The following is a 27,099-nucleotide window of genomic DNA, read 5'->3' on the forward strand; positions in this document are numbered from 1 at the left end:
AGCATCACTTTTACAGCAAAGGAAGTATCTATGGACTAAGGAAAATAATTCATTCTTTAGAATCACTTATTTCTAGTTCTGACTTTCCAAGTGGTTCATGGTACAAGTGTTACTATAGGATCAATATATCACTGGGGCTTAAACTTGGGTTTTTATTTATTGAGGTTGAACATCAGAAGATGATGGCCCAAGTTGTTCACTGTCTGGATATTTTGTACTGAATGCTCTGTGCACGTTTGGTTGAGAACTGGAGCTGAACAACAGAAGAAACTAAGGGCATATCAGCAATACAAATTTATACTGGTTTTATATCAGGCATGGCTTTCCCCAAAACCCTAAAAAAGAATTCTGGGAACTGCAAGTTGGAGGATTTTCTGTTAGAGATCCCCTAGCCCTGCTTAGGGCTGCAGTTCCCAGGGCTCCCTGGAGAGATGGCATGACGATTAAACTAGTTTGTGATGTAGATATGCCCTAAGGATCACATTTCAAGCACATATCCAGCAATTAATTCTGCTTAAAGCAGCAGGGTCACAAATAGAGATGGTAAATTCCTTCAGCCGAATAGAATATAAGAAATTAGAAAAGTTTGAGATTTTTTATATGAAAGAAATGCTTGATTTTCAACTAGGAAAAAATACAATGGGGGGCAGAGAATGGGAAAAAGAGAGGAGAGGCCAGGGAAAAACAAGTTGAAAGACTGCTGTATTTTCTTCAATGTCGCCCTCACCCATGTGGGCAGAAAGAATGAGAAAGGTGTGGGTATGAGACGCCACTGCTACATGCAACATAAAAGAATCAGAATACTGAACAAATGAATACTCTCCACTGGAAGAAAGACAGGTTGGATTGCACTCTGGGCTACGGTGAACCCGTTTTTACTCACAATAGATCACTATCAGTGTGTAGTTAAAATATAGTAGGGGCCGTGTTCCAAGGCAGCAAGAGGAAAAATAAATCAAAACATTGTCAATTATCAAAGGTTAATGCAATTTCCTTCAAACATATCAGTGTACACATGATCTGTACCTCGTGGGTTCAACAACTCCCTTTTGGAAGGAGGAAACATGGTGGCCGGGGTGGGGGGGACTGGTTAATACAACAGAGGAAAAAAAGAAAAGAGTACGTTTACACCATCCAGTGTTGAACTTTCATCCCAGGGAGGCTGTGACAAATATAAACTTTAGGGCTGTCATCCAATTACATAAATCTTAGTCACTAAATAATGTACATGTTTATTGATGAATCTGTTAATTAATATAGTCAATGAGCATACATTTACATATGAATAAAGCAATAGCTTTGCAAGGGGAAAAAAATACTTCTGTTGTGTTTAGATCAGCCTTCCAAAACCTGGAGCTAACCTGGAGCCCTCCAGATGTGTTGGACTGCAATTTCCATCATTTCCAATGACGGTTGCACTCCAACACATCTGGAGACCACCAGGTTGGGGAAGGCTGGTTTGGGTGATGCGTGCACATTTCACAGCAGGCACCATCTTAGAAGAGGCGTTCCCTCCTGTGTGTGAGAGAAGGGGGGCTATGTCTTACAAAGAGTGCCTGCTACCCACATTTTTGATAACTGCTTGCATTACAAATGAATACAGTATTGATCTGGGGCACCTGTTTAAATCGTTCAAAAGACCTCAGATAGATTAATCAGTTAGAATAAATGTTGCAGCCCTAATAAAAATATATTTATTTAACTGCAGTATATACACACTTATTAATACTGGTTCTTTGCTGGAAAGCTGCAATTAAATTAGAATAAGAATACAATTTAAAGCTTAATAAATCACAAGGCTACCACAATCATCTGGAGCATCGGATTTTGACAGAATTTTCACACCAGAATTTCTTTTTGGACAATGTAACATGAAAATCTACAGATTATTCAAGGAATTTGTAGAGGAGGGATGGAAGGGGGGTGAGGACAGATCTGTCAAAGGAAAGCACAGTTATTTTAATTATCTCTGGCTTTGTGGAGCTGCAGAGCTCTATGCTGAATTATTAATACTAGGCCTAACAGGTTTGGACAAATAGCTATGTAGGTCAGGCTCACTTTTAGACCCTGACAATACTGAAGCTAATCTTCAGACAGCATCTGAAGGGACGTGAAACCTCAGATGCATTATTAAAGAACATGGCTTTCAACTATCCCAGGAAGCTGCATGTAATTAAGGTCACAGTAATTAAGATTTCCATGTAAAGAAGATATTCTTTCACTTTTCATTCACCTATGCACACAGGTTTATTCTCATGCCTTGGTTTCATCTTATATATAATTTCTATTCAGCGTTTCTAATATTTATTGAGGTGTTCATTAGCACAAGCAGGTCCTGGTTGGGGTTGCACTCCCCCTGAAGGAGCAGGTTTGTAGTTGAGGGTCCTCCTGGAGCCACCTTTGTCACTTGAGGCTCAACAGCCTCAGTGGCACAGAGTGCCTTCTACCAACTTTGGTGGCCCAGCTATGCCCCTATCTGGACAGGGACAACCTGACTTCAGTTGTCTATGCTCCGGTAACCTCCAAGTTAGATTACTGCAATGCACTCTACATGGGGCTGCCTTTGAAGATGGGTCAGAAGCTGCAGTTTGTGCAAAATGGGGCGGCCAGACTGATAACACGGACAAGATAGTCCGACCATATAACACCAATTCTGGCCTGCTTGCACTGGCTGCCTGTATGTTTCCGAGCCCAATTCAAGGTGCTGGTTTTGACCTATAAAGCTTTACATGGCTTAGGACCACAGTACCTCATAAAGTGCCTCTCCTGGCATGAGCCAACCCATACACTATGCTCTGCATCCAAGGCCCTCCTCTGGGTGCCTCCTCCAAGGGAGGCTCGGAGGGTGGCAACAAGGGAGAGGGCCTTCTTGGTGGTGGCCCCCCATTTATGGAATGATCTTCCCAACAAGGCCCATCTGGTGCCAATATTGTCATCTTTTTGGCACCAGGTTAAAACTGCCCTCTTCCCTCAGGCATTTGGCAGCATATAACAATTTTTGTTGATCGGGTCCTGGATTGCATCTGGATGATGGTTTTAGATATATGTTGTTGTGTGTGATATCTGTTTTATGTCCTTACGTTAATGGTTTTTATATTTATGTAATATATTTTAATAGTTTAAAATTTTTGTGAACCGCCCAGAGAGCTTTGGCTATGGGGCAATATAGAAATATAAAAATGAAATGAAAATGAAATAAAGCAAAAGTGGGGTGGGGGGAGAGAGAAGGGTCATTCTTGTTCCGGCATAAATGAAGCTGACAAACTGAGTAGGGAATGTAGCAGAAGACCAAATTTAGCAGCTTTACGGAGTCTCTTGTCAGTATTAATTTACTTGTTTGGCATTTTATAGCAGATTACTCAAATTCTGCCAAACACAAAAAAGTGGGGTGGTAAAGAGAGGTAGACATGCTTCTTCCTGTCCCAGGTTGACATGCTTCCCTTTGCATGTAGCCTGCAACCCTATGCACTATTAGATTCCTTAAACCCCACTGAAATGAATCAGATCTTTTCCTTTCTGACTCTCCTCATGTGCAGCATTCATTTAGCTTTTAGCAGATGCTGCTTGCATTCTCAGTGCCCCTACCAATTTAGAGAAGACAACTCAGAGGCAGAATAGATGGTGCCCAGGTTCAGTCCTAGCATCACTGATCCTCCTGGCTAGTTGGGTGGCAGAAGGAGGGCTCCAGCTGGGTTCTGTTCAGTGCCTGCTAAGAAAACCAAAGCGCCGGGAGTCCCTGTACTTGCTTCCTGTGGTGCCTGCCAATTTAGAGAAGACAGCTCAAAGACAGAACAGATGGTGCCCAGGTTCAGTCCTAGCATCACTGATTTAGGGGGATTTGGGGTAGCAAGTCTGAAAACACTGCTGCCTAGTGTAACATATGCCTATTATATTGATTGTGTTTATATTGTTAAATTTAACCCAGGTAAGATAGGGTTAATAGTATGCCATAGAGTAAGTGAAAGATGGGAGAGGCCTGAAGTCATATAAAGGATGAGCTGACAGTTAGTTAGTCAGTTAGGACCTCGGAGATCATGGAAGCAACATCTAGTTAGTGAGGTTTGTGTACAGGATTTTAGAAGGGGCAAAGTAGGTAGGGAAGTTAGGACCGAGTATTAATGAATAATAACAACTTTTAATGTTTTAAATAAATCTTTGTTTTTAAAGATCCAAATTCCCATGTGTTGTTTGATTTTACGCTATCTTTATTATATCTATTTCCTGGTTACTTCTCCTGTACTGGGTTGAGAGAACCAATTGAGCATATTGAGTTTCTCTAGAACCCAGAGAAGGTCAAAGGCCTGAAGCTTGTGGGATAGTAGCTACAGCTGTCCCAAAGTGGAAGCAGGCATTTCCTGAGGGGTTTGTTTCTCAGTTTCAGAGGTGGAGGCTGGGGAAAAGGTGGAACTCTGGGCAGGAATGCCACACCTAGCTTTTAGAGGGCTGGATTAGAAAGCTGTTATCAGCAAGACTGAGCTAGATCAGTGGCTTTCAGGAAACACTGGGATTTCTCTTGGACAGTTGCTAAGGGACTTTCAATCAGGAAATCACCAATTTGCTCACCAATACTGAACTTCCCCTGTGATTCACAGCCACAGGGAAATTCTTGCTGTATTCTAGGTAAGGGACACTCTCCATTTAAGTAGAGCAGCACTTACACTGGGTCCATATTCCATTATATGAAATGAGTGTGCCCCTGGAATTCTTCCCCACATCCTCTCCAGCAGCCTCCCCCAATCTGGTATCTTCCAGATGTTTTGTACTACAACTCCCAGCATTCTTGACAATTGGCCATGTTGGTGTTGGCTGGGGTAAATAGGAGTTGTAGTGCAAAACATCTGGAGGGTACCCAGCTATGGAAGGTTGCTTTATAGTGTGCAAGGACATCCTCAGAAAGACCCATCAATGTGGAAAGGGTACCCTGAAGACAATGCTTTAGAACTCTGAGAGAGCATTAGGCAGTTTCTTGGAGTGTATGCATGCAAGTTCTGTTCATATTTGGGTTGTTTTTTCATTTGATTTAAGGGTAGCAAAAAAAGTAATGTTGAAATAATTTCATTATTTTGGTGTCTTACATATGGTCTACCTTGAGGGATCTTGGTTAACTTCATGCTAGAGCTGCTGCTGTCTGAGTGATAATCATGCATCACTGCTGGACTCACACAAAAATCGCAAGTGACTCTAAAAAGTCTAAAATGTTATGCTTCATTGGCAGTACCTTAATCAAATTACAGGTAACAGCCCAGTGACATCTGGGCTTTGAGTTGCATCCATTGCAATCAATGGGATTTAAGCATGCATAATTAGGCACAGGTTGCTCACTAATGGGGAATCACTTATCACATATGCTTTGGGGTGCCAACTGCATACCAGGCTTGTGGCTGGAATTATACAGTATATGGCCAGGGTGCCTTTCCAAAGCTTGGCTGCCACTTTCCTGCCGCAAAGTGGTTTCTGGCAGGGGAAATTTGCAGGGCAGATGCAGCAAGTGGGAGAAGGAATGCGCTGGTTTCCCCCTGCAACTCCCCCACCCCCCTGGATTCCAGGCCTACATTTCCATTGCAATAGCCAACTTGGATGCATAAAGAGTAATTCTGGCCTGTGTGTGCGCATAGGCTCTCATAAAAAAGGGAGATAGAGAAAATATTCAAAGAATTTTTTAACATTCTGCTATCAATCCCTTTCCACCCTTTGACCCTCCCAACATTCCATGCTTAACACAATGCTTCTGACAACTTCCTTTTTTTGCCCTCCTTCATTTTATTTCACCCCTGTCTAACACTTTTTCACTCACTGGAACTATTGATGCTTGCAATCACTAGACTATCTCTAATACACAGAGGGCTGTCAGTTTAGTCCTCCAAAAGCTCTTCAGTGGTTTTAGATTTACCTTTTGCTTGAAGGCGTTTCAGAGGATTAATTTCTAGTTCTTTAATTTCCTCTTTTTGACATCCCAAATGCTCACTCACTGTTGTCCTTCTGCACTGTGTATATATATACAGAACTTATAATATTTCTGAATAGCCAGTAACACAAATACCTTGCCTGTGATATTCATTTTCAGGAACAGATTATATTATCAGCAAAATCAAATGGTAAAGCTTCCCCTGGATTATACAAAGTCAGCTTGCAGCTGTGGGAGGGGCTGCATGTTTGCATTCTCCCCACTACCACCCCAAATAATCCCCTCTACCTGTGCCTGGAAAATAGTACGAAAAGGAGAAGGATAGGCTGAAATGTTAGTTTCCTATATGTATGAAATTTTGTTAGTGTGGAGGAGCATTCAAACATGCAACCCTCAGCTCTCAAATGTAAACCAAAGTTGATTAGTTCAGGAAGAGTATTAGCACTTGATTCTGGTTATTATATTCACTTGTCCTAATACTAATTCCTTTATATGATAAAATCCCAAATTTAACAGAACACCTTGAAGCCTGCTTAAATGGGAATTGGTTTAATCAGCAGTGTGTATTTCATTATGGATGGGTATATGTGTGTATGTGCATGTGTATTTGTAAGCAAGTAACTGTGGACAAATTATAGGGATTTTTTTGCCTTAAAGTAAAATTTCTCTATAAAAAAATTATCACAGGAAGTCACCCTAAGAGTGCCCTTGCACATTTGACACAAGGGGAGATCATTTTTTTCTTTCTTTCAGTAAATTAAAAATGGACCTCAATTGCCAGAGGAGTCCAAGATTTGATCAGCAAGCCTCACTCAAAACACAGGGCCGACTCTCATAATTCTTTTCAGCATGGCAGATGTTGCTTATGCTGAGTTCAGGCCACCACTGCCACATGTGGAAGTGGCAGAATGTAAGCTATACGGTATGCACAGAACTTGGCATACATTGACTTCTAACACATCACTAAGAGCAGCACTTCATGGGGGCTCCTGACAGCGTTCTGAAAGAGAGTGTGAAATCCTCTGTGCATGCTTGCATATGACAACCTCGAGTCGCACTGAGAATGACTATGAGAATCAGCCCTCAACTGGCTATTGTCCACATTAGATCCTTCTGATAACCCAGTTCAGTCAGTGTCATTTTGGCCAGTAACCAGCATAAGATGGGGACCCAGTCATAGGGGCTGGGAGAGGCAAATAAACTTCGACTGAGTTGCATTGACCACTGAGTGTTTGCTCAGCTGAAGCAGCGAACTTCCCAAAGCTGTTCTTGTGGACCAGGTCAGAGACAGCACATCTTCTTTGCCTCCCAAGGCTTGGAAGCTTCTCTGAGCTGCAGCCTGTGTGCTCAGGGACTGTACATTTACCCGGAGCTTCTTTTTTAATGAAGACAAACAACTCTTTGAAGCTTCCTGCACAGCTCCCTCTGAGCAGTGCTTAATGTCCAGAACTTGTGGTTTTCATACCATTTACATACATGTTTGAAGGACATTTCTGCTATAGTAAAACAGTGGAACCAAAATGTATCTGTAAAGTGTTCATCTGTAGAAGAGAAGGAATGGGACTAAGCCTGGGTGTCACCTCAATATCTCAGAACTTTATTTTATCATGATTAAGGACTGAAAGCTACTTTTAAATTATGAAATGGAGCCCACATTTTGTTTTTGGCATAGCAGACAAAGGCAAATAAGTGGATTTCCAGAACTAATTTAAGATTTGGCGGTGGAGGGGGGACGGAGGAGGGGAAAACATTGAATTGAATCCAACAATGTCCCTCTATCAGTGGAACGGACACTGTGGCAGATCAAATTCCCCCTTCCCTTGACATGTGCCATAAATCTGCTCCTGAGGAATGTGGGACCCTCTTGAGCAGATCTGTGGGGCATGTGGGGGGCTGCAAGGGGAAAGAGGGGAAGGGAGACACTCATTGCATGAGTGGAAGTCTACTCACACAACGTTGGATTTAGCCTATTAAGCACATATACATAATAATTTTGACACCTAAACATAATGTGATAATTTCCTAAACTTTGTTAACTTGGGGCCCAAAGAAGTTCTAATGGTGATGTAAACATGAGCAAATGGTGTGAATTTTAATTTTAATAATATGTGTGCATTGGGATTACCAGAGACCATTATTAACTGTGTTGGTATGTACAGATTTCCTAGCCTACCTCCACCACTGTGCAAAACAAAGAAATATATTTAGAAAAATTCCTTAAGGGTTAACAGTTCCTGTAGAGTAGGAGGGCAGGAAGCGGGGAGAGGGGAGGGAATATTACTTACGTCGTTTGCATCCACATTTTTTTATCCTTTTGGGATCTGTGATGTCATCGTGACAGGCCTTGCAGTAAAAAAATGCCCTAGAGAGGGAGGGAGAATGGAAAAACTGACACATTTCTTAATCCATACAAATGAAATTAGTCCCACATTTCCTCCTCACTACAAGTGCCAAATTAATGAAACATGCCAGCACTAATTTCCTTTAATCTTTTGAAAGGTTTAGACATTTAAAGAAGGAAATGTTTGCTACAAGACAATTAATTTCAAACACAAGGCTGGGTGATTCAAGTTCGTGCTTCTTTTAATAAATTTAACTTGAAAATAATTGGGGGAACGGTTAATAAATATGACATGGTGGATCAGATCATCCAGCTTTCATCTTGGAAAGTAGCATCCAAAGTGACCGTATTATCCAAACACACAAGAGATGAAAACACTATTCTTGGCAGGAGAATTGCTGGCTCAAAGCCCTCTGATTTTTTTTTTAAACAGACAGTGGAAGATATATAAGGCTATTTGTTCCACTTCACATAGTTTCACATAGCTTAATGTTTTGGAGGAATTCCGATACTGTCATGAAACAAATGCAGGACAATAGCAATTATTCTTGCAGTTACAGTGCCTAGACACCTCTGGGTCCATACAAATACTGGCTTGAATTCTCCTGAATACTGGCTTGAAAAGATCTCTCTACGTGAGTGAAAGGTACTTCTGTTTGCATGGGTGGGGTGTGACCCATTTCCCCCTTTCCTCATATGCTGGCTCTAGGGGGTGAGCAGACCCATGAGACCAGCTTTTCAGAGGCCATGGGGATTAGAGAAATGAAGGAGGATGGGGAGGACTGGAGACCTCCTGCTTGCACAGCAGGATTTTTTGATCCAAGCCATTATTATCTGTTAACAACACGTATAAATAATGTTATTATGACACCTTGGTCTTGAGCTAAATTGTTTTCTTCCATATACATGCATTTTAATGACTCCCCCCCCCCCCAATATGCTTAGATCATGTGCAGAGATGGTGTTCTGGGTGCCTTTGACTTCTGAGGTTAAGCATATGACAACAAGGACCAGGGCCTTTGTGGTAGCAGCACCCTCTTTTTGGAATTCCCTCCCCAGAATGACCCACCAGGCCTGCTCACATCTGTCCTTCAGAAGACTGACAAAAGATATTCTTCTGAAAAGCCTTTCAGGCAGGGGCTGATGTGACCCATGTTATCTGATATCGTTGAACATCATAAGTGAATGATGTGATGCAGTGTTGGTGGTGTTTTAAATGCTGTTTTAAATTCTTTAAATTCTTTTATGCTAATGAGCGTAAGCTGCTTTGAGGGCCCTCTTGGGCTTAAAGGAGGGTGAAAAATTAGAAATAATGATAATAATAGTTATGGGTGAAACTACAGTACCTTGAAGTCAGATTCTCAAATCAGTAAATGTTTGCAAGAATTAATGTTGTCTTGCATTTGTATTCTTTATTGTTGTTTATTAAGACCCAGGCCATTTGTGGATTTGTATAAGGTTCTTCATCCCCCCCAGCCCAGCCCAAGCCTTTGCTACCTTATCTCTCTTCTTCTTTCTTTATTACATTTCTATCCTGCCTTTCCTCCCAGGAGGTGAAGACATTATACATGGTTCTACTCACACCCCCAATTTTATCCCCACCACAAACCTGTAAGGTAGGTTAGGCTGTGAGAGGGTGATTGGCCCAAGGCCAGCCAGTGAGCTTTATGTCTGAGTCAGGATTTGAACGTGGGTCTCCTGGGTGCTAGATCAACACTCTAGCCCTGTACCCAAGACTGGATCTTTATGGCAGTCAAAGACATCCATCAAGAAGATTGGCCAGAGGCAGCCCTATTGAAATGAACTAGAGGTAGCTACAAAAGTAGACTTAAGATTGGTGATATTGTTGTGGTAAATTCACAGTTCTCATGGATCACACATGCAGTATCTAAGGGTCAAAACAGACATTACTTTAAATCTGTATCTAGCGGCTATATCTTTTTAAAAAAATACGTGATGCATATCAGGTCCCTAATGTGGGAGGGGGGAATGGGGGGGAAGTTCTTGATTAGACCCCCTGTGCCTCTTCTAGAGTAAAAATGAAGAAAGACATAGCTGCTAGATATGGGTTTAAAGTAATGCCTGTTTTGGACCTAACCGAGAGTGGAAGGACCAAAATAGCGTGTCCATGGGCAAAGAATTTGCAGAGAAAACAATGGTGTGTTGTCAATGTGAAATTTCTTCTAGTGCCTACTTGTCCAGAGTATCAAAAATTAGCTCTTTATATAGCCAAGCAAGTCCAAAATCTTTTTGCCTAAAATCTGAAGTCCTATTCAGATATTTACCTGAGGGGTCGCGGCTATTGCAGAAGTGCGACTGCCAAATACCACACTAATAATGTCATGTGTGAACCATGGAGATTGTGCGTACAAAAGTATGCATTATTTAATAGACTAAATTAGAATTTCCTGTAACAATGCTGAATGTTTATAAATGAGTATCAAAGAAGAATTGGGGAAACGTGCAGGAGCCATTTGGCTTGCAAGCGATATCCAATGGATACTAAGGCCTGATTCAATCCTTCCCTCCCCAGAAGGCTGAGTGACATGCGTGGGCAAATGATTCCTGGGCTCAGATGTAGACTCATGATGCCAGACATGTAGAAATAAGATTCAACGTAAGTAAGTGCAAAGCGATGCAAAAAGTTGCCCCCCAATCCCGATTTCATCTATACACTGATGGGGTTTGAATGGGCTATGACTAGCATGGAAAGTAATCTTGGAGTTGTGATGTACAACTCACCAAAAATGTCAATGGCATTTCACTGGCAAAAATGTCAGTGGCAATGAAAAAGGGAAATTTGATATTGGAAATTAAGAACTCAAATGGAAAATAAAGTGCTCAGTATCATAATGTCTTTCTATAAATTGATGAAGTAGTTACATTTGGGATGTGTGTACATTTCTGATCACCCAGTCTCTAAAAGGATATAATTAAGTCTGGCAACAGTATAGAAAAGTACAGGTAACGTGATCAGGGGGTTGGAGCGTCACCCCTAAAAGGAGCTGAAAGCATGCAGGACCCTTTAGTTTAGAAAGAAGATTACTATGGTATGCGCTGGCCAAGGGGGGCACAGGATAGAAGCATATAAAATTATAGATGGCATGGAGAGAGTATATAGAGATCTTTCTCCCTCTTTTATAATAGGAAGGTAAAGTTCGGCACAGACAAAAGGAGGTACTACCATGTCACACAGTATAGAATGAATGTATGGAATTTACTACTACAACATTCAGCCACTAGTGTAGACAGCTTTGTATATGCGTTAGGCAAATTAATGTGCGTAACTTGATCAAGGGTTACTAGCTTTGATTGGTAAATCTAAACCCCATGTTCAGACACTATACTGCTGCACACTACATGTTGGGGACATACACAGGAAAAGGAGGCTGCTGACTTCATGTCTCGCTTGTTGGCTTCTTAGAGGCATCTGGCTGGCTACTGCTGGAAACATCAAACTGGCCAAGATGGGCCTTTGGTCTGATCCAGCAAGGCCTCCTTTATGTGTTATGTGCACTCCTGAGGCTTTGTCCCATTTCTCACCACTCAAAGGATTGTACCAAATGGTGGCTTTATCTTATGGGAAAGCACTTCTGCTCGAGTACTTAGGTGTCCCCCTCGCCCCCCAGCTGCTTCTTTGGGTTGAGAGACCCTCTGGAACAGAATGGGAAATGGCATGGAAGGCTGCAGTAGGTAGGGAGGGTTGGTGAAAAGTGTGTGTCCCAACTTAAGCAAATGGAGCTAGATTCTGTGGGGCCAGATTCTAAATTTTACCTTGGAAAATGGTTAATAAAGTTATTTTAATAATCTTTGACCACTTTAGCTTGCAACATGCACATTATTATTATTATTATTATTATTATTATAGAAAATAAGGCATTTCTACAGTACAAAATAAAATGTGACAAAGCATTACCTTTTTACTTCTTTGGCATCACTTGCAATGAAGAATCCTAAAGTACCCTCTTGAATCTTCACGTGGTTTCCAGGATTGATTAATATACTGTCCAGTGAAATGAAACAAAACAACAAACAAAAACCAAGAAATGCTATGAGGTCATGCTGCTTTTCAGTTGTGAAACAAATTATTTATCTTTGTTCTGTTATAGGGGGCCCATTAGTTTGGAAAATCAAAAAAGCTAGAAGTCAATTTTATTCAATATGCCAAATCTGACCAGAGCTTCAATATAAAGAATATTAGATATATTTAAAAATTAAAGCAGAAACTATGGCAAATATCTAGCACTAACTCCCAATCCGTATGTTATGGGCTGCACAACTTAAAGTAGAAAATCACATCTGCAATGCTGCTCAGAAATGCTTTGATTTTTTTTTGCTCTGCATTAAAGTCTGGCAATATCACCATGATTGATGTAAAGGGCGGTGATTCCCAAGGAAAAGAGTTGCTTAGAAAAGGCTCCCTTCTCAGGAATTTTACCCCTTCATGTCAATTTCTGTTGAAATAGGATATTATTAATGGGCTCCCTATCTCAATATATCACATTATTTACAATACAGTACACATTTATACTCAAGGGGAATGGTACAAGACAACCGGTTACTATTACTAAGGAAAACATAAAATGAGTATAATGGTTAATAATTCCTCCATCCCACAGCCCCTTTTCAACATGTTGCCAATAGATAAAAATAAGTTACTCATCCTTCCAGGAAAATGAAATCAGCTATATTTGAAGGAGGGGAATTATAACTAATCCCATTGTATGAGCTGAACTCTGCGAATATGATGTATAGCAATCCACATTTACTATCTGGGACTTCAGACAGTCATCAACACAAAGTTTAACAGTACTAGCCCAGGAGCATTGGACCCAGTGTTGCAACTACACAAGGCTTGGGGGATGTAGGGTGAATACATACAGCCTTTTGCTAAGTGGCTAACTTATCATGATGTGTGGGAATATAAACATTTGGCAAACCAGTTATATGTCTCATCTAGCAAATTTTGAATTTTATCTAAAGTTCAACACTTAATTAGACATCTGGAGAAGGAATAAAGTTCTATACCACGGCCGGAGGATACACACAACCAACTCTGTTGAATACACACATACCATGAGAAGTTACTGCTTGATAAAAGATTATCTGTATTTCTTATATGAAATACCTTGCTGGCTTATTATGCTAGCATATGTAGGATGAGTATCAGCGAGGAGGGTGTTAGCATGTTAGTAATTATAAAGATTGGGTGACTTAGGGTGCAATGCTATGCATGTTTAAACAGAAAAAAGCCCTACAATTCCCAGCAGGCCCCAGCCACCAAGGCTGGCTGGAGGGATACTGGGAGTTGTTGTACTTTCTTTTGTCTAAACATGCATAGCATTGCACCCTTACCCTGGTGTTGCATGCTAATCTCTGATGTGCGTAGGCATTTCATGAACACCCTCCCTTAACTCCCAACAGGAGCCAATAGTTCAGATATTGCTTGCTATTTATCAAGATAGTACTTTTGTGTGTCTGGAGTAGCCCCTTTTCTCCAATAACTTGCCCCCCTCTTTTAGGGAATTTTGTGAAACTTAACAGATGCTATCCTATCAACTTTGATTGTCCAGTACAATAATGGTTCATCTAAACTATGTTGGACCCTACTTCCTTTTGTGGCAAAATCTCAGAATTTTCAAAGTTGTTTAATATAGTTTCTAAGAAAAATGTTATTCTGTTGCTTCATCTTTGTTAAGTCAGAGGAGAGTTAACATCCATACAATACTTGTAGGGAACAAAGAAAGAGTGCCAGTGACTGAATTGATTTGGACTTTGCAGAAAACATGTTTTTCAGGGATGAAACAGTTAAAGCACATACGTATGAACACATGGCACAAATAGTGCAGGTTACACATGGTACAGCTTCCTGGCATTATCCTTTCAGAGTAAGAAAAGCCTAGCCTTCTTTTTCAAATCTACTGCTAAATTATTCATTTGAAATACATGCAAGAGATTTCATAGCAAATAGTGTGTCTAGAAACAATACTGGTAAAGCAGAGACTGGTTTCAGATGTATTGTAACACCTGAAGTATGTAGCATCTGCACTGCCATATCCAGCAGGAGCAAAATGACTGCTGTAATTGGCAAGGGTAAAGAAATCTTCCCCCTTCTCCTTCATAGATCAATACATGCAATAGAGAATAATGAAGTATGACAACATTGCTTCAGTTACTTGTCACTCATATCAGTAGCTTTGCATTAATTGGCCAGAACCCCGGAATGTACAAAGAGGGTTACTTCTTACTGAGGAGTATCAGAGTGGCCTGAATTTCAACTGAAGCAAATTTCAAACTTGGAGGTTCCTCCTTAGGCAAAATATTTTTCAGAAGCAAAGACGTTTGTATAAGACTAGCAAAATTTCTCAGATGGGTTTTCCATATCCCTGCCTGGAACCATGCAGAAAACCTGAATTCAGGTTGTTATTTAAGCTTTGCTAGGGGAATCATCTGCTTCTCACCAGCACTGGATATCCTATTAGGAATTTGGAGGGGGTGGGTGGGAGGGAACCCTCAGTTTTCAGTGGGCAAAGATAGTAGCACTCAGAACTAGAGCTGCCACTTCGCCAAAAATGAAACTTCAGGGCAAATTTTGGAGGTTCCTGCTCAGGGGAAACACCTAAGGAATTTCAAAGGAGGCAAAAAAGAACATTAATGACTAGCACATTTGGGGGGGGGGAAGGGGGTTCAGTTTGCACATCTCTTGGGTAGAATATTGCCTCCATGTTCTCCCTTCTAGCCTCATAAATAAAAGGGTTAGAGACTGTTTTAAAAATGAAAGTGGGAAATTGAGGGAAAGGAGCTGGAATATCTAGGCATGCTCCTCTCTGCTCCACTAGGCTATGCTCTGGTATACCACAGCTTAACATAATTTCAACTACATTTGACTAAGCATTCATAAAAGATTATATCATTACTACTACTACTACTAATAAAAACTGGAAAACGTGAGGTGGCCATGTTGAATTCAAAAGGGCCCTAAAGTCACTTATAAGGCGCGCTGACACTTAGTATTACCACCATGAAAGCAAAACCACATGCAGAATGGTAACATCTGGGATTGAAACAAGAAGGCTATCAATCTCCGATATTATCACCATACACCGACAGGTCATGTGCCAAAACTAACATATCGAATCAGATAATGTCAGGTGGATAATAAAGCCCTCGAAGGACTCTTGCTATAACCCACAAATTTACTTGAGTCATCTTAGTATTATGTTTGTATGGATTCTTTTCAGTTGCAAAGCCTGAGGATTCTTGGAGAAATGAGTCCTGCTAAGGCAGACCTGGCCACACTCATTCATGTTCTAGTAGTAACATCCAGGTTGGACTACTATAACGTCCTCTATTTTGAAAAGTGCTCTGAAATGTCATCTGGTCCAGAATGTAGTCACCAGTTTTTTGATCAAGGCAAAGCATCCAGAGCATGCGACTTTGGTGCTATATCATCTACAGTGGTTACCAATTTTTTTTCTGAGCCCAATTGCTGGCATTAATATTTAAGGCTCTAAATGGTTTGTTACCAGATATTTTATGTGCTGTCCACTCATGTGTTCAACACTTAGGTCAGCATCAGAGGCTCTTCCCTGCATCTCCTCACCATCTGAGATATGGCAAGCTGGAGAGGGCCTTTTCAGCATCTGATGAAGTGTGCTCTAGTCCACAAAAGCTTATGACATGATAACATTTGTTAGTCCTGAAGGTACCACAAGATGCTTTATTGTTTTTACTGCAGCAGTTGCAGAATGTCTTCCTGAAAGAGCCCTTTTTGTCTCCATCAGCACTGGTTTTTCATTAGATTGTTAAGATGTGGCTCTTCCATAGAGCATTCAGCATGAGGTCTGTAGGATAATGAAATCCTTGTATCCTGGCTGATTTTATCTGTCGTCCTGTTGTTTTAACATCTCATCTTAACATATTTTGGTTTGTTGTAATACTTTTGGCAGCCTTGGAAGTCTTTTTTAAAGACAGAAAAGCAAGATATAAATGCTTTTGTAGATAGAACATATTGTAAGTAAAAAGTTGTTGTTTGATTTGATTTGTAGTGTGTAATTGTATGGCTTTTATATTGGATGTTTTGTGTGTTTTTATGTTGTTTACACTGCCCTGGGATCCTGTGGATGAAGGGCGGTTTAGAAATTTTAAAAATAAATTTACTTCAGTGGGGCTAAGATGATCGAGTCTATGAGCTCCAGGGCATTTTGCCTGTGAACCACTCCTATTTATTATGGCCGCTCCACACAGTATCCCTGTGCAGGTGATCAGCCTGTTCATATGGGGGGTAATAGCAGGGAGGAGATGTGGGCAGCTATAAAATATGTTCAGCTATAAAATGCATTGTGTGAAGGAATTCTTAGATAAACCTATGCTTTATTGTGCAGGTTAGCCTGTTCCATAATCTATTCCTGTAACCTGCTATTTTTCAATTAAATTATAATTTAATTTACAATGCAATCCACATTTCAGTTCTGTTGCCTGCTTTTTGTTTCTAAATGGAATAGTGGTGACCACCTTTTTTTCTACTTGGGAAGAAAGGAATAATATTAGGGGAGAATTCAGGGTTAAATTTAACTAAACCATGGGCAGGTTTCCATGTCATTTTTTCTCCCAACCTGAGGTGGTATTTTCAATCACCGTGTTGAAATCCACTTGGAAAAGGGATTGGAAATATATGCTTGGATCCATGGTTAATGGCAAACTGAATACATGGTGATCAGAAAGCTGAACCTGTGTTGAATTCTACATAAGGCTCTCACCACAGGATAACTGAAATAGGGGGCAGAAACCCATCTATATCTGCAAGAACAAAATGGGTCTAAAAGCAATGCTATGAATTTTTACTCAGGAGTAACTCCCATTTAGTCCAATGAGACTTATTTCCTAGAACATGTATAGGACTGCAGCATTACAGTGCAATCCTATGTATGTCAACTTAGAAGCAAGCTTCTCTTAGTTCAATTGAATTTATTCCCAGATAAGAGAGTATAGGATTTCAGACTAAGTGTACCATAGACTAGATACTACAGTTTTCAGTCTTCAGTACTACTATGTCAAAAGATATATCCAAATTTAGGCAAACTGTAAATATGGACACATCTGTTCAAACTGTATGTCAACCATCCAACTATGACATTGTAGGTTCAGCTTTCTACAAAACTTAAAATCACCAATATCTATCTGGTCTTTAATAGCACAGAAGCTAAGGACATGTATACCTGATCACTGCCTGGACAGGAGCCTCATATAAGCTACTCTGAGTTTTTAAAGGAAAAGCAGGAACCTAAGTATCATTTTTAAAAAATTAGCATTACTATGCCATTGTGTTAGCCCAAATGCATGTGTTGCATGTCTAGGGATATGATGAACACCAAGACACACATAATACCTATGTGCATATGTTATGAGCTCGTATATAGGACAAATATTGAACTTTTGATGGGATGAGTGACCAAAAAACCCCCCTACAAGTAACTTCCACGATATAGTAGATGTGCTGTACCATTCCCCATGCAACTAAGATCACAACAAAATATATTCTTCACCATCATACTGCAATAGCTGTATTTAATATAATAGACATGGGATAGTCCTGATTATCATAGATTTTCTTTATAAAGATTTGTTGGTCCATGGGCTGTGCCCGGTGATCCATTATAACGCCTCTTGCGATGTGGCAAATAGCTCCTTAAAATGAACTTTGGTCATTAGAGCAATTATTCTTCTGGCTTCTCTGACTTATTTCTTCTGGGCTTCTCTGACTAATGTTAATACAGATTCCACATCTTTACATACACAGAAAAAATCCACTATAGTCACTGAAGAGAATGCAGACGAGGCAGCTCCATAAAGCTATAGAATACTGAAGCTACATTATCACCAAAGCAGACAATCACAAGAGTTGCTCCCAGGACCCTTGGTAATAATGTCAACTGCAAACGGATTGCATTATCTATTCCTTTTCCATGTCAAAACTTGTTTTAACTTAGATGGTACCGAATACAACATATTCTCAAGCATCCAAATTGTCTTTTGCTCATGGTCATGAATTGGAATTGCAACATAATGTGCCATTTTATTCTGGGAGCAAGTCGGTGCTTTTTTTAAACCACACACATTTCTCACACTGCTAAGCATGCCATTACCACAAGGTTAAAATTACTGTAAACAAGAAGCCAAACAAGAGGTGCAACAACTGCAGATCCTTGAAGATGCCAAGTGTTGCAGTAACTTCTCTGCAGTTGGATCATATGAATAATGCCAAACTGACAGGAAGCCACCTCTCTTTTTCACATATCTACTCCAAATCCACAGGATATAAGAACTAAAAAGAAAGAATGTTACACACTACACAGAATGGTAAGACAGAACCAGAAGCGCATGTGGGAGAGAAACTAAGGTTGGGGTACACAGCTCAAGGGGAAATGAAAATATGTCAAGAATGAAAAGGTCCCAGTGGGCACCCCAAACAGTTCACACTAGTAAAAATAATAGAGAAATAAAAAGGATTTGGTAATTCATGCCTTACTAATTTCAAATCCACAACAGCAGGATGGTGTGTAAGCGCGAGATGGGGCACTGAATATCAGCACATTAAAATAATATGCAAAACATGCCAGCACAAGGTGAGGGAAAGAAGCCAACTCATTCAAAGGTTCCAGTCAATGGCCTCCTATGTTGGAATGAATATGAATGTGTAGTGCAAAGAGCTACACAGTGTGCATTGATAAAACAATACAGTAGCTTCTGTGTGGTACTGTATTTCAATTAATCTGCTTCATTATTATATTTGAAACTTAAAAGAAAAGAAAATCAAGGCATTCATACTCTTTTAATGGAAAGTAAAATTAAAGGACATGAACTACTGTGTATAACATATATGCTGAAGGAGGACTCTATATCTCAGCGAAGGTGTGAATACAAAGACAATGAGGCACAAAGGTTAATAGACGGGGAGCAGACACTGTTGCAACATAAGGAAAGTACATCAAAACAGGGAAAAAAGAGTACTGGACAGGAGAGACAGTTCTCCTATTGTAATAATCTTATGCACCTATGGTATCTTAAGACAAAAGCCTTGTATCCAAATTTTATTTGTGTGTGTGTGTGTGTGTGTGTGTGTATGTGTGTATCCCTGCAAAGAAGTTAGTGCGTAAGTCACAAAAAACAACAAAGAAACCAACGGTTGCTATAGAGTTCTCTCTCCTCTTTGAAACTGTGGGGGGTTCATATATCTATATCTATATATCTATATTTATATATAGATATATATATCAAGAGAAAGATAGACAAAGATGTTATCTTCCTGTATTCTTGGCAAAGGATTAGTCCTGAAGTTAGAAGGAGTGAAGGTAGGGTTGAGGTTGGAAGGAAAGGTAACGAAGAGGGCATACCGCTTTCGGCTTCTGCAAACGACAAGAAAAAAATTGCAAATCAAACACTTTGATAAGAAATCAACTGACACTAAAACAAAGGCAAAAAAACCTTTTATTTCAAGTCCTCCAAAGGCTGCAACATTTTTTTAAAAAAGGTTTTTCTGCTGAGAATGAGGACAAATAAAATGGAGAGACAGGGAGAAAGTTTAACGGAGGAATAAACACAGGGTACATGAGAGAAGAATATTGGTTGTCTTTCCATTTTTACTTTCTCTGGCAAAAAAGAGAGAAAGAGCTTCACAGTAAAACTTGTATTTGAGGAAAAAGGATGTGGCCTTTGTAGGTGACTTTGCATCCTGTTGATGGAATAGCAAGTTATTTTATTCACTTTCCTTCTGGAGTGCTCTTGGATGGGATGCTTCAGTTCTGCTCTTGGCTAAAAATGATGTCTTCCTTGAGGATAAAGGACATCAAGAATCAAACTGAATGCATCCCTTTGACAAGCTCAGGAAGGTGGGTCCAGCTGACCCAAATTGCAAAATGCCACAGTACACACTGGGGGAAAGCATCTAGAAGCTCCTTTTCAATGAAATTCTAACTTTTCCCTCAACACGTGTTCTTGTAATCAAGTTCCATTGATTTCAGCAGGATATATTTCCAAGCCTGTGTCCAGACAAAAGCTTGTGAGAGACTTGGAGGTGGTATGCCAGCACCATCATTGTTCACAGAACACACATTTATTTTCACTACCCTGTTTCAGAAACCTCAATACCTGTTTGACCAGAGACCACTGTGAGACAGGGAAAAGAAATCAAAACATATACCATGGGTGATGGTTCAACCATTATTACTGTCACTGAAAGTAATAATGACAAACCACTGTTAACACACCTAACATAGCTGTGACTAATGTGGCTATTTCTGAATAGCATAGTCAGACTGTTAACAGCAGCAAACCAGTGACTCAGCTGATACTTGTTGGCACAACTCAGTGTATGGTGAGGTGGGGTGGGCAAACTGGTGATGATAGAAAACATACAAAAATGTCTGATATTATTTTATCTATGCAGGCTAAAAACACAGCATATGGAGAGAAATACAATACTGTTGTGCTGTAATATCCAGCAGTACCAGGAGTAACCAGTACCAAGCAAAACCAAATGTGTTTTGACTTAAGTCTTTGTCAGTGGTCTAGTACATAAAAATGGTCTAGTATAAAAAGTATATAAGAAGATAACAGGGCTTATATAGGCACACACATTTTACAGTCCAAGTTCCTCACAACTATAAAAAATATATGACACTGCAGTGTCTCCACCTGTGAATATAAAAACAATTTCATTTTTAAAAAGTTTAATTTTTAGAAGCTGCTTCCTAAATATATATTAAGACACAGAAATATATCATGTGTTAAAAACTCACCAATTCATGGACCTTGCCAACCTTGAACTGGTATATGCACATGCCAGGGCATGTGTACATCCGAATAATAGAAAACTGAAAAGGGGCCTTGAGCTCCACTACAGTTATCTAGTTCTGGGGAAGGCAAGGAACTGCAGTAGTCCTGAAAACAAATTAGTACAAAAAAGTGAGGAACCTGGGCTGTAAAATGTGTGTGTATATATAAATGCCTTGTTATCTTCTTATATCCCTTTTATATATTAGACCATTTTTATGTACTAGACCACTGACAAAGATGTTTAGTCGAAACGCATTTGGTTTTGCTTGGTAATACTTACTCCTGGTATTGTTGGATATTACAGCACAACAGTATTGTATTTCCCTCCATTGTTTTTTTTTAACATATGCTTTGTTTTTAGCCTGCACAGATAAATATTATCAGACAATTTCATATATTTCCTATCATCACCAGTTTGCCCACCCCACTTGGTCTATCACTTTTCAGTTCAGGGCTCAGATACATTTCATGTTTTGTTTGGATAACTCAGTGTCTGCCAAGGTAATACCCACTGGAATTTGGGGTTGATGGTTCACAGAATCAGACTAGAAGTTATTGCTGACATTTTCTAGAATGGGAGAAGAAGCTTCACCATGGGGTGGGAGCACCTGCCTCCACCTCAGGCACCTCCTGCTGGTATAAAGGTATGTTTTGGGGCCCTTGGGACAGAGGGAAAAGGAGGCAGAGCCTGTCTCAGCTCTGCTCATCAGAATTTGAACAGGGGCGCTCACCTATGTGAGCACCTCTGTTTGAATTCCAGCAACCCCTGCAAAAGCAAGAAAAAAGAATCTCACTGGGCATACTACGTCCTATCATAGCTTTTTGAATCCAAGCCTTAAATTTCTAAGAGGATGCTCTAGTCTGCAGTTTCAAGTGATATATTTTAAATGTCACTTTATGATGAAAGATTTATTCCAGTTCCCTTTGAAGTTCATAAAATCACTCCCATTAACTTAAAAGGAAGATAAATTGTCCAGTGTACTACTGAAGGGAGAATGGGGGAACCTACATTTCTAATGCATATTAGTAAATGGCAATAAAATAAATTACTGCAAAGAATCAGAGCAGGAATTCTTGGACAGAAGTGCAAACGAATCTTATGTAAGCAATTGCTCTTAAGGTATTGCTTTGTATTGTCCATTCTCATAATAAGCAACATTAATCAAAATCAAGTATTGGCTTTACATTTGCTACTGCATCATGAAGCTGCTCAATGGCAACATTTATTTTGGGTGTGCCCTTGAATGAAACTGAAAACACTTTCAAGCTTGTGACTTTTTGAAAATGGAACACCTTTGAAAGAAATAGACATTAGTATTTGACAACATAAAACAAACATCTGGGATCACATACACCCTTTTTACATATCACTTGTCAGCAGAGTGTTACAGGAGATATGTAGGACCAAACGTGTATGGCTTTGTTCCAAACCCTGGCATAAGAAAGAGTGCTGAATCTCTGTTTTCATAAGCTACCTTTGTCACTGAGGAGGAAAGTGGAAGGGTCCCACGTAGAAGATCAATAATTCAGTAAGGGGGACTATCCTCTTCAAAATGTCTGGGAAGTGTGACAGATTTGGAATACTTCCTTATGAATGAATGACTGGCCTAGCTGAGGTAGTTGTTCACTGAGGTAATTGTTTAAGAACAGGGCCGCCTTTAAGACCCACCTGATGGCTAGGAAAGGTTTGTACACAGGTGAAGTAGGAGGGAGTCCAATACATTTGGTAGCAATGCCAAAGAGGGCCATCTTGATGGTTTCTCCCTGGCTGTGGAGCTCCCTGCTGAGGGAAGCTAGATTTGCTCCCTCTCTGTTGTCCTCCTGCTAGCAGGCAAAGATCGCTTTAATGGGTCTTTGGTGTGTAAGAGGGTCTGTTGAGCTAGATGCTGTTTTTACTCTGTTGCTGCTGTGTTTTTAATAGTCTTAATTGTGTTTTAAGTATTTGTTTATTACTGTTTTTATCAAGTTTTACTAGCAATTGTAAGCTGCCTTGAGTGCCATTTTTGGTAGAAAGGCAGGGTACAAATCAAATAAACAAATGCATCTCAAGCTGTAAAAGCTCTTTGCGGGAAAAGCTAATTTCATATGGCAAGGTGTCTTATTCAGGTCTAATTAAGGCTGTACCAACACACCTTTTCTCATCTGTGTTCATCTTTGCTTTTATGAATGTTGAAAAGTACCTCCCATTCACATCAACTTTCAATATATTTTCACAGTTTCAGTACTATTCTTCTGCTTCTATTTTCTTTCTTCTGTGTTGCCCTCATCCTCATTTGCTCATACAGCTGTTTAATGCTATTGGCTGTGGCAAGCCACATGATTCTCTCAATTCCATTACAATGCTATGACATGATGATATCATGGACTTTTGTACACAAAATAGTATGGGTCACCACTTGGGCTGGGTGAACTTCCCCTCAGATTATCTCGAAAACTACCTTAATTCTCCTAGAAAAAAACTTGGGCAGTTTTACCAATCTAATCCAAGGGCTCAGCCAATCTTGGAAGCCTTTTTCCAGTCCTCAACCCACTATGTGGGTGGAGAAAAGATGCTGGAGGGACCAAATCAGAGATAGGACACAAGCAACACCTCTATGGATGACCTGTGGGGGGGTAGCTTTTATTCTCCAACCCCCACCCCAATTTTCTCTCTGTAGCTTGTCTTTCCCTCCCTCACTGGAAAAACAACTCCATTAGTTTTTATGGAGATTGGAAACAAACAAATGGGGGGGGGGGTGCACATAATCTATGGACAGTGGCTTTTGGCACCCATTCCAAATTCACCCCTACACCTCTTAAAATTGGCCCTAGCTGAAGTGATGTTGGCTTTGGATGCCCCCACCCCGAGATACAAGCCCAGCCTGCCTTTGCTCAAGCTATGCACAGCATGCCTCAGCTAGTGAAACCAGAAATTCTTTTCCTGCTTGGATTTCAACCTGAGTGGGAGAAGAATTTGGGGTTCTTAAAAGCTGGCCTCTCCTCTGAGCCACACTTTCACAAACCCCTGATGTTCTCTGCTGAGCCTTGACTCACCACAGACTATCAGATTAAAAGGCAGTATGGGCAAATGAGGCAGAGGACTGCAAAGATGAAGATGGAGAAAATGGTGCCAAACCAAGGGGACAAAAGGACACCAAACAATATTAAAACACAAATGTTTGGCATGGTTGCTCCCCTCCCCCCTCAATATTCTGTTTAGCTCTGTCAAATTAGTTAATTTCAAAGTGAGTATTGAAATTATACAGTATTTGCCACAGAGCTACATGTAACGTTTATAACAAATTCTCTTCACTGATAAGTATTCAAAGTAAATAATCTTTTGCAATATTGATAAAACATCACAAAAAGCAAGGTTGATATGAATGGAGGTATGGTTGTATCAAGACTGATGGGTTGTGGTTATTTTTTTGCAGTGTTTTATCAATGCACAAATGTGCATTGGTAACATAGGGTGGGAGGGGAGATGTAAATGAAATGAAGGAATGAAAGCTGCAGCAAACTGTGCATGCTCTGATTCCAGAATTAATTTTAGAAATTTGCCTAATTTAACCAGAATTCTAAATGCAGGACAGAGCAAATTAATGAAACAATAAAGGAATGGAAATGGGAAATACTGTTCTCCCTAAATAGGTAAGAGTGTTGGACTAAGGGCGTGGACTTGTTGTTGGATTTACAGCATGCTGGACTTGTAAGCATGGCTGGCACAACAGACAAGTGAAGCTTTTTACTGAGATGTAACTGAGTGTGCATGTGCAAATTTAGTGGTGCAGTTGTGTGGGGGGAAGGTTTGCCCTTTTCCCCCAACAATGTTTTCCTGATAAAATCTCCAACAATCTGGTTTTCCACCCACAGAGGAAATGGTGCAGGGACCTAGTATCTTTCTCCCTCCCCCTACAAGTGGTAAACCAGCTTGGCAGAAGCAATTTTAATTGGGAAAATGGGATTTGGGGAAAGGGTTAAACATTTTCCCCTCCCCTTATACCTCTGCTCCAGTCAAGGTGCTTGGAATGCAGCAGCTGCACAGCGAAAATAAAAAGGTCAGGAGTTACTTCACATGGGAAGTACCCAATTCGGCACTAGTGCTAATGTAAATTACATTGCACTACCAATGGCTATTTGTATTTCCTTGCTCATTGCTCCTTTTAAAGGAGCTCTTGTGCCCTCCTGAGCAGGCCAAGAGACTCAGTCTCCTTCCCCTGCATTTGCCCAGCTGTCTTTCTCCTGCCTGTGGCACTTGCCTCTTTTGCTGAAAGGAGCACAGAGTTCCAGAAGCCACATGCCTCATGACAATGCCTTCTCTCTGATAGATGGAATGGTGGATCACACCACACTGATTTACTGTAAATATTAATGTGTGTGGAACATTGCACATATACTTTTCCACATGTTAAGCTATTTTTGTGCATGCAATGGCTTCTCTAGATTGTGGTATAAAACCTATAGATTAAGATTTGTTCACATTCAATAATTACAAAACATTAATTGACAACAATTATAAATAAAATCAATCCTCATTAGCCATAAAATTCTCTGATGTGAAAAAGTGTTTTGCCTGTGTGGTCTTCCTCAGTGGCTTGTATTTACTTAACGGTTACATTTCTTTAAAACAACACAGGGAGTTCTGTAAATTCATTAGAGCAGCTGGGAATGCTGAAACAAATAAAAAAGGATTGTATAGCTAATGAGGACTGATAAATAAATATGTGTACTATCATCACTTACAGTATCTAAATGTGAATTTATTATAAATAATTCCTACACATTTTACACTCTAACTTTTCTTTCATACTTTGGTTTTTGGAACTAGGCACTGTTTTTCTTTTCCTTTTGTGGGGAATTCTCTAGCTTGTGGTCACAGAGCAAAACAGGACTTGGAGCAGCCTCATCATGGGCCAGTGCAGAACCCACTGTAGTTGGGTGCAGAACTACATTGTAGTTTAATATTCATCTGTCCATTTATTTGGACCAGTAGAAAAACAGTATTAGCATTATGTAGCACTAGCAATGCATATGGTGCTTCAAGCCAAGCTTTGCACATGATTCAAGGTGCAACATTCCTATGTATAGATGTAAATCTGTCATTTGGAAGTACTTATGGTAGTTATATGGCATTGAGCTATACAGAGGTTGTGGTTATCTTCCACCCACCAGCCTGGTTGTAATTTTAATTTGGGGTTTGGATTCCTTATCAAGGTGCATAGGGGGAGTGGAGGACCAAAATCCAAAAAACCTCCACACCTTAAAAACTGTAGAAATTAGAATATGGTTCCTTTTAACCAACGTTATGACAATCTGGTTCAGAGGAGGGATGATGCAGCCATTTGGTTGAGTTATGTGAGCTGGTGGAGTGATGCCACAATGAGGGGGGTGTAAAATGCTCTCATTGGTATTAACACCCGTTCAGAAAAAAAAGAAAGAAATCTAAGCAGGCCAAATTATCAAAGGTGCATTATGAAAATGTTTTTGGAGGAAATCACATACCTGCTTTCCCGTTTTTCCGACTTGTATTCTATGGCTATCATTAAGAGCTTTAGCTTTGCGAAGACCAGTCTGCCAAAAGAAAAAAGAAAAGGGTCAATGCATCATGGTTAAAAATGAACACTTTTTCATTAAAAAATACAGTCAAGACATAATTCAGTTGGAAAAAAGGTGATGACATCAATTCTACTGTAAAACTGAGAAGTGTCAAAGAAAGCTTCTTCAAAAATTACTTACAGTACAATCCTATACATCTCAACTCAGAAATAAGTCCTACTGAGTTCAGTGAGATTTACTCCCAAGTACGTGCATATAGGACTGCAGGCTTAGGCTGCATAGAGTAGAGGCAAACCACCCTCCAGGAATGGGTGTCTGGGTTTTCCTTCTGTAGGATGAGCTCTGTTTACCCAGCATTTGCTAATCTTTGACATTCATACCTGGCTTTAATTCTAGGGTGGATATATAGCCCACCTCCCCATATTTCAAGCAGGCGTTTGGTATTTTTAAACATATTTTTTCACGTACGCAGCATCTTTCTATA

At 40.1% G+C, this 27,099-nt stretch overlaps 1 protein-coding gene across 3 annotated transcripts in view; it reads right to left on the reverse strand.

Annotated features, from left to right (window-relative positions):
• The window catches only part of KCNMA1 (potassium calcium-activated channel subfamily M alpha 1), an 829,668-nt gene that overhangs the window by 158,898 nt on the left and 643,671 nt on the right, over positions 1 to 27,099 (reverse strand). For all 3 annotated transcript variants that reach the window (XM_084845225.1, XM_084845223.1, XM_084845224.1), the window contains exons 16-18: positions 26,562 to 26,630; positions 12,163 to 12,249; positions 8,191 to 8,267 (exon numbers count right to left, since the gene is read on the reverse strand). In XM_084845225.1, coding sequence (XP_084701351.1) covers positions 8,191 to 8,267; positions 12,163 to 12,249; positions 26,562 to 26,630 — 233 coding nt within the window. The remainder of the gene's footprint in view (positions 1 to 8,190; positions 8,268 to 12,162; positions 12,250 to 26,561; positions 26,631 to 27,099) is intronic.

This window comes from Heloderma suspectum, chromosome 3 (genome assembly GCF_057233095.1).
Source record: "Heloderma suspectum isolate Gila_16-S chromosome 3, 16-S_ref, whole genome shotgun sequence".
Classification (NCBI taxonomy): Eukaryota; Metazoa; Chordata; class Lepidosauria; order Squamata; family Helodermatidae; genus Heloderma; species Heloderma suspectum.